At 37.0% G+C, this 8,921-nt stretch overlaps 1 protein-coding gene across 1 annotated transcript; it reads right to left on the bottom strand.

Annotated features, from left to right (window-relative positions):
* Positions 1-1,060: 1,060 nt before the first annotated feature.
* Positions 1,061-8,428, bottom strand: LOC111410341 (red chlorophyll catabolite reductase). The gene is made up of 3 exons (XM_023040620.1): positions 8,027-8,428; positions 5,169-5,680; positions 1,061-1,271 (listed from the first exon to the last, which is right to left on the bottom strand). Exons 1-3 carry the CDS (start codon positions 8,357-8,359, stop codon positions 1,175-1,177), a joined length of 942 nt encoding a protein of 313 aa, XP_022896388.1. The 5' UTR covers positions 8,360-8,428; the 3' UTR covers positions 1,061-1,174.
* Positions 8,429-8,921: the final 493 nt, after the last annotated feature.

Below are 8,921 nucleotides of genomic sequence, written 5' to 3'. Positions count from 1 at the left end.
CCATGTGAAATAATCAATCTTGCTCTAATATCACTTATTATGAACAAACAAGATACTCGAATTGCTATGATACCACTTGTCATAAATTGATCGCAAGATAATGACAATAATGAAATAAACAAAAACGAAAATAAGAACACTAAGATTTATGTGAAAACTCAAGATGGGAAAAAATCACAGAAAGAGAGAGAGAAATCCACTATAATCAATAATAATTGTGTTTACAATAAGATCTCAATACTCTCAACTAAAATTTAAAACTCTCAAAATGTTGTATGAATGTTATGAGAACAATACATGCAGTGACATGTAAATATGAAACCCTAGAAGTCAAGTTGAAGATGAATAAGAGTACAAAAAAGCGTCAAAACACGAACGGGCTTGGGCCGAATAACCTATCGCTTGAGCAACAGGCGAGCGACAGCTTACGCAAACGTACTATCTTGACAAATACAACAAATTCTACCACCGGCGAGGACATAATAAGGTTAACCTTGGAATTACTATATAAGTGAAAACATATGATGCTCACGTTCAATATAGCTTAATTTGTTTGATCCTAATATTACAGTTAGTTCATGATGCGGATTACCAGCTTAATTACAATCGCTATTCTCCAAATTATTTATCTATAACATATTTTTCACTACAAACAATACATTCATCACTAATCCCAATGAAACATTAATGAAAAAGGGAATGATATTTATTGAAAAAGTAGGGTAATAGGAGGGTCCAGACTTTTCTCATGAGAGTTCGAGATGCCTCCTAAAAGTTCTTCGTAGAGGATGAATGATTCTAAAACCTCTAGGACAGAATCATCTATATTTTAAAATAAAATTTAATATGTCCCATTCATAATCCATAAAGTAATACCCAAATTCATCAGTAGCGTGTTGTAATGATTGCATATAGTTAATGTAAAATCTGTTGATATTTGTCTTGTCCATGATGATAGGTAGTTCAACTAAATCTTACTTATGATCCTCTGAGAAATCAAGATTCTTGTCACGCACACTCAGAGAGTAAGATCTTTCAACATAATATATATAAAGTTAACTTACATGGGAAAGAACGAGCTTCTTGGAATTGCTTGGAGTGTATATTACAAATTATACTTTTATGCAAATTCTAGGCGAAACCTTTGCATTATTACATACGAAGAATGGAAAATTTATGCATGATAATATTCCCTCAACACACCTAAAACGTGAGCAGATATTTCTTGTCCGAACAACCTTGGAAAGCTCGAAGCTAGATCAACCTCAATGGTCTTACTCTTAATTATTTGATCCCTCTTTACCAAATAAGCCCTCTCAGTTTCTCCCACTTGTTTCTCCACAGAAGCACACTTATCCAACCAGAATTGCACTATCTCCTTGGCAATAGGATTGATATGTTCTTGAATCATTTCCTCAACACTTTTTTCACCATCTCCAGTGTCGATGCTAACTAGTATAGCTGTAGGAGAAAGAACAGAGCGGATATATAAAGATGGCGAGAAATAAGGTCTTACCTCAGGTAGCCTCTGAAGGCGTTGTCTGTACGTGTCCAACTGAGTGTCTTCATAGTAAGTTTTAAGGTAGTCGAGATTTAAGATGAGGTCCTTGCGTGGCGTTAAATCGAGAATCAGTACAAGTGACGTTCTGCTGCTCTGGATAACGTCCATCAGGAAATGTGGTGCATCGGTTGAGGGTTTCAAATAGGACGAGAGGCTCGTTATGTTCAAGGCTCCACCTGATGGCAATTTGCAGTGAATCCAACCCCCCAATATGAAATCAATCTGGTACATTCAGAGAAGATTTAAATATTAATGCTTACTTTCCGGAAAAGTTAAAATCCTACAACCAGGAAACTTTTGAAAACAAACTTCAACAGACAAGAAGATGAAAAAGTCGACAGAGACAAGAAATCACTGGCACTACAAGTGTGATTAAATAAAGGCTCTGGTGATATCTAATTAGAAGAAACTCTCCACCAATTGATCCAATGTAATAGGAAAAACTTAACAGGAGCCAATAATTTGGAAACACCCAATTAGGATTTGATATAGAGCACTTGATGCTAGGCAATTGGGTCCCATACTTTTACTACATAACAACGGAGGTATATTTGGGGGGTTATAAGCATGAACAGGTACCCCTTCAGCCCTTAAATATACCTCCAATACACAATAATCACCCTTAGTCATAAAAAATACACAGATAACAGAAACGTCACACTTTGTTGGAGAAGTGTAGGATATGTATAGAATTACGACACTTATTTTGGATAGTTTAAGGAGTATTAGACGTGGTCTTCCTACGAGGTTAAGAGTGTGCGTGCATATCATTTTTGAGGAGGCAAAACTCAGTTTACTTAATTGTTTGTCCCGAATAAAAAAATTGGGCATCCAGTATCTAATTTTGCATAGAAGGAATCAAACAAACAGTATACAAGCATAATGTGTTTAAATATGTGTCATTAGGTAATATGGCCACATCAATTGTTCACTGGTGTGATTGCTGAGCTTTCCAATCACCTCATCATTTGCGTTTGGGCGATGGCTACATTTTCTTTTCTTTTTCGTTAATAGGGTGGACCATATCAAGAAAATACGTCATTTATCAGAAAATGTTCTTGATGTAAAACGGTTAATAAAAATGGAAATCGGAGTTAAAAAATGGTACAGAGACAGGAAGCGTTTTATTTAGACTATCCCATGAGAATTTTTGGAGGTTCAACATATGTGGCAACCTAACGAATGACCCGGCAATATGTCAGTGGATTGGAAGAAATGGTGGTCCATTAAATATATACCTAGAAGGCCCACTTAACCGAGCCCAATATTCAGCCCACACCATTAGTCGCTCTTGGACCGTTGGATTGACCCGCTGATCAACAGTTGATGATACTTACTATAAATAATATCCTTACTCCCTTGTTTGGCTGGTGGATCGTCATTTTCTGTTTTTCTCTGGTACAGAGACAGGAAGCGTTTTATTTAGACTATCCCATGAGAATTTTTGGAGGTTCAACATATGTGGCAACCTAACGAATGAACCGGCAATATGTCAGTGGATTGGAAGAAATGATGAATTCCTTTAACCAAGTTTGGAGAAAATGGCTCAATTTTCCTTACTCATCATTAACCAAACTTCAGCTTTTGCATAGGCTGAGCACCAGGTCATAGAGCAGACGAGTCAGTCAACCCACACCACTAATGACTAAACAATAAATTCAAGTTAATTAGAAGAGAGAAAGCTCACAGAGCATCAAGCTACAGGTTGATTAGTTTAGCCTTTGCCTGTAAATTTAAAGCGAGGCTAGACAAAGGCTCTTTCTGAAGCTCTCTTGAGAGAGGATTCACACTGTTGGGCTGTGATGCCATTTGATCCAGTCCAACTGTTAGGCAATGATGAAAAGGCCCAAATTGGATTTATTACTTGGTCCATTAAATATATACCTAGAAGGCCCACTTAACCGAGCCCAATATTCAGCCCACACCATTAGTCGCTCTTGGACCGTTGGATTGACCCGCTGATCAACGGTTGATGATACTTACTATAAATAATATCCTTACTCCCTTGTTTGGCTGGTGGATCGTCATTTTCTGTTTTTCTCTTTCTCTCTGCCGTGTGGAACCTTCGAGTCCTCTCGTCTGTGTGACCCTTCCTTCTTCTCTTTGTGAGATTTCTGGTTGATTATCTTTGTGATAATCGTGTTCTTGTGTGATTCTCCTTTGTGTGAGTGATCGACCGAAGGTAGGCAGTTTGATTTCTTGAGTCCAATGAAGTGACCTTGGTGTGTTTGGGTTGTGAGGGTTCGTTTTGAGTCTCGGTGCCTCTGTGATGGTTTATGGGTGTGGTCTGAGCCTTCGATTGAAAGATCTAAGCCTTGATGTTGTGATTTAGGATTTATGATGTAATTTTAGATCCTATGATTTCATCTATGTTTCTTTTGGATTCAGTGTATAATACACACAATTTAGTAATATGGATCTTCTAGGGAAAGTCTAGAACATAGCTTGCCATGCACTGACCTCAGCCATGTGTGAGCTTATCTCTGGTAACTAATTGATCGTGTACCGTACGCTTTCAGAAAGGGCTTAGTCCATGTTTTCGTAGCCGTCGGTATATGGAATAAGCTAGTAAGTCAGGTGAAGGACCACCTGCAATCTCATACTAAAAGATCTATTTTGTCATCAACTAGATTAGATATTTTTGTTTTCTTGCATAAAATAAAGGATCGAGATCAAAACCCCATCTGCTTCTATGTCAAGAGTTTGTGAGACTCGATGAGTGCTTGAGAAGAAAGAAGGATTGCCTGGCTGAAGTCACTTTAGTGGTGAGGCTGTGCAGACAGTGCATTTCTCATTTCCATACATTATGTATTCATTTGTTTTCTCAAAACCACAAAACTGCAAAGAGAAGAATGGCAGACTTTTTTCTTGAAGATCAACACCTAAGACACAGGTCTTGACAGGGGCATATGCTTAAACTTTCCACATAACTCACATAATCCTTACCATTTTACTTGCTACTTTTAGTGTCAATTTGGTATTATTTGAGATATTTTAAGCATGACTATTTAGAAATATTGCGGATACACAAGCACAACGGATTATTTTCTCATTTAGGAACAATGATTTATGCTATAAACCATTTCTGCTCAGGATCAAAACTTTCTCAACCATTGCTTCAAACTTGAACTCAAGTAATCCAATTCTATAAGTCATAATTTGTAATTCCATGTAAGAGGGCAATATCTTTTCAGATGCGTATGCGTATGCGTATGCGTATGCGTATGCGTATCAACTATCCTGTCAAATTCGACAAATTCAGCCACTGTGGGGAAAATAACAAGATAATCATTAGTAACCTTATAAATTTGTTCAAATTTCGGTGAGCAACCTTTAGCAAAGTGCAGTGACCATTGATTAAATTAACTCAGCACTGTTGAAAATCTTAGCTACAGGAACCATTATTTATCTACAATATATTTTCCGATATAAACTCCATATCCATTGCTGGACCAACTACAAAACATGAAGGAAAAAAAAAGGATACGTTACCTGTGAGGAGGAAACACCAGATCTGAGGTGGAGAGAAGCATGTGCACTACCATTTGGATTTTCAAAATACTGTGCATCAGGTCTTGGAAAGCTCGAAGCTAGATCAACCTCAATGGTCTTACTCTTAATTATTTGATCCCTCTTTACCAAATAAGCCCTCTCAGTTTCTCCCACTTGTTTCTCCACAGAAGCACACTTATCCAACCAGAATTGCACTATCTCCTTGGCAATAGGATTGATATGTTCTTGAATCATTTCCTCAACACTTTTTTCACCATCTCCAGTGTCGATGCTAACTAGTATAGCTGTAGGAGAAAGAACAGAGCGGATATATAAAGATGGCGAGAAATAAGGTCTTACCTCAGGTAGCCTCTGAAGGCGTTGTCTGTACGTGTCCAACTGAGTGTCTTCATAGTAAGTTTTAAGGTAGTCGAGATTTAAGATGAGGTCCTTGCGTGGCGTTAAATCGAGAATCAGTACAAGTGACGTTCTGCTGCTCTGGATAACGTCCATCAGGAAATGTGGTGCATCGGTTGAGGGTTTCAAATAGGACGAGAGGCTCGTTATGTTCAAGGCTCCACCTGATGGCAATTTGCAGTGAATCCAACCCCCCAATATGAAATCAATCTGGTACATTCAGAGAAGATTTAAATATTAATGCTTACTTTCCGGAAAAGTTAAAATCCTACAACCAGGAAACTTTTGAAAACAAACTTCAACAGACAAGAAGATGAAAAAGTCGACAGAGACAAGAAATCACTGGCACTACAAGTGTGATTAAATAAAGGCTCTGGTGATATCTAATTAGAAGAAACTCTCCACCAATTGATCCAATGTAATAGGAAAAACTTAACAGGAGCCAATAATTTGGAAACACCCAATTAGGATTTGATATAGAGCACTTGATGCTAGGCAATTGGGTCCCATACTTTTACTACATAACAACGGAGGTATATTTGGGGGGTTATAAGCATGAACAGGTACCCCTTCAGCCCTTAAATATACCTCCAATACACAATAATCACCCTTAGTCATAAAAAATACACAGATAACAGAAACGTCACACTTTGTTGGAGAAGTGTAGGATATGTATAGAATTACGACACTTATTTTGGATAGTTTAAGGAGTATTAGACGTGGTCTTCCTACGAGGTTAAGAGTGTGCGTGCATATCATTTTTGAGGAGGCAAAACTCAGTTTACTTAATTGTTTGTCCCGAATAAAAAAATTGGGCATCCAGTATCTAATTTTGCATAGAAGGAATCAAACAAACAGTATACAAGCATAATGTGTTTAAATATGTGTCATTAGGTAATATGGCCACATCAATTGTTCACTGGTGTGATTGCTGAGCTTTCCAATCACCTCATCATTTGCGTTTGGGCGATGGCTACATTTTCTTTTCTTTTTCGTTAATAGGGTGGACCATATCAAGAAAATACGTCATTTATCAGAAAATGTTCTTGATGTAAAACGGTTAATAAAAATGGAAATCGGAGTTAAAAAATGGTACAGAGACAGGAAGCGTTTTATTTAGACTATCCCATGAGAATTTTTGGAGGTTCAACATATGTGGCAACCTAACGAATGAACCGGCAATATGTCAGTGGATTGGAAGAAATGATGAATTCCTTTAACCAAGTTTGGAGAAAATGGCTCAATTTTCCTTACTCATCATTAACCAAACTTCAGCTTTTGCATAGGCTGAGCACCAGGTCATAGAGCAGACGAGTCAGTCAACCCACACCACTAATGACTAAACAATAAATTCAAGTTAATTAGAAGAGAGAAAGCTCACAGAGCATCAAGCTACAGGTTGATTAGTTTAGCCTTTGCCTGTAAATTTAAAGCGAGGCTAGACAAAGGCTCTTTCTGAAGCTCTCTTGAGAGAGGATTCACACAATTTAGTAATATGGATCTTCTAGGGAAAGTCTAGAACATAGCTTGCCATGCACTGACCTCAGCCATGTGTGAGCTTATCTCTGGTAACTAATTGATCGTGTACCGTACGCTTTCAGAAAGGGCTTAGTCCATGTTTTCGTAGCCGTCGGTATATGGAATAAGCTAGTAAGTCAGGTGAAGGACCACCTGCAATCTCATACTAAAAGATCTATTTTGTCATCAACTAGATTAGATATTTTTGTTTTCTTGCATAAAATAAAGGATCGAGATCAAAACCCCATCTGCTTCTATGTCAAGAGTTTGTGAGACTCGATGAGTGCTTGAGAAGAAAGAAGGATTGCCTGGCTGAAGTCACTTTAGTGGTGAGGCTGTGCAGACAGTGCATTTCTCATTTCCATACATTATGTATTCATTTGTTTTCTCAAAACCACAAAACTGCAAAGAGAAGAATGGCAGACTTTTTTCTTGAAGATCAACACCTAAGACACAGGTCTTGACAGGGGCATATGCTTAAACTTTCCACATAACTCACATAATCCTTACCATTTTACTTGCTACTTTTAGTGTCAATTTGGTATTATTTGAGATATTTTAAGCATGACTATTTAGAAATATTGCGGATACACAAGCACAACGGATTATTTTCTCATTTAGGAACAATGATTTATGCTATAAACCATTTCTGCTCAGGATCAAAACTTTCTCAACCATTGCTTCAAACTTGAACTCAAGTAATCCAATTCTATAAGTCATAATTTGTAATTCCATGTAAGAGGGCAATATCTTTTCAGATGCGTATGCGTATGCGTATCAACTATCCTGTCAAATTCGACAAATTCAGCCACTGTGGGGAAAATAACAAGATAATCATTAGTAACCTTATAAATTTGTTCAAATTTCGGTGAGCAACCTTTAGCAAAGTGCAGTGACCATTGATTAAATTAACTCAGCACTGTTGAAAATCTTAGCTACAGGAACCATTATTTATCTACAATATATTTTCCGATATAAACTCCATATCCATTGCTGGACCAACTACAAAACATGAAGGAAAAAAAAAGGATACGTTACCTGTGAGGAGGAAACACCAGATCTGAGGTGGAGAGAAGCATGTGCACTACCATTTGGATTTTCAAAATACTGTGCATCAGGTGGGAGAGTACAGGGTTGTAAAGAATCTCCAATTCTGGTCTCCATAGAAGATATTAGCTCCAGCATCAAGTTCCGATGTGGGGCCGACACATACGGAAACTCCAGGAATTTTTTTCTGAGTGCACCAGAATCCATGGAAGTTGGTGCAGATGAAGAGCAGGAAACTTGTGTTCTTGAAAGTGCAACGCGAGAAGAAAATGGAAATACTGGGATAGTTGAGCAGTGTGTGAATTGTCTGGAGGAAACAGCCATGGGAGGATGCAATTTTCATTTTCATTGCTTGTTTGAGATATTTTTAGGTAGATGACACGAAAAGATAGTCTTTCACGAGACACCGCCTAGATTAATTTCATTATTTTAAAAATATATAGCCTCGTTTTTTTAATCAAAATACATTCTTAAATAATAATTTGACTTCATTTAAATCATACGTTCTTAAATGAAATAATATTATATATAAATCTAAAACGTTTATTTATTTTTTAACTGCACATTTTTCATCATAATACTATTACAAAATGTATTTTTTTAAAAAGAACGGGCTCAAACAACAACACATTCTTTAATAAAATAATGTTACAAACAAATTCAAAAAAAATTATTATTATTATTAACCACACATTTGTCGTGAAAAATGAGTAAATTGCTCAATTTTGGCAAAATTTTCGATGGGATCCGTTGGTCCAATTTGGAAGATCGAAGTTGATCCTTATTCTCCTTCGTAAGAGTATCGAAATCATATATTTATTTGCCAAAATTGATGAATTGATGAATGAGAAATTAGAACTCAAAGATAACCATTGAAAGATGGTTA

The sequence above is a fragment of the Olea europaea genome, chromosome 15 (assembly GCF_002742605.1).
Source record: "Olea europaea var. sylvestris chromosome 15, O_europaea_v1, whole genome shotgun sequence".
In the NCBI taxonomy this organism is placed as follows: domain Eukaryota; kingdom Viridiplantae; phylum Streptophyta; class Magnoliopsida; order Lamiales; family Oleaceae; genus Olea; species Olea europaea.
This window is presented reverse-complemented; position numbering and strand designations above follow the sequence as displayed.

What these genes read in the sequence shown, in the direction of transcription:
- LOC111410341 (XM_023040620.1), bottom strand. Translation starts at nt 8,359, where the DNA reads ATGGCTGTTTCCTCCAGACAATTCACACACTGCTCAACTATCCCAGTA. An exon ending in CTGGTGTTTCCTCCTCACAG is followed by an intron (nt 5,681 to 8,026) that starts GTAACGTATCCT and finishes TGAATGTACCAG; the next exon opens with ATTGATTTCATATTGGGGGG. An exon ending in CAAATAATTAAGAGTAAGAC is followed by an intron (nt 1,272 to 5,168) that starts CATTGAGGTTGA and finishes TAAGAGTAAGAC; the next exon opens with CATTGAGGTTGATCTAGCTT.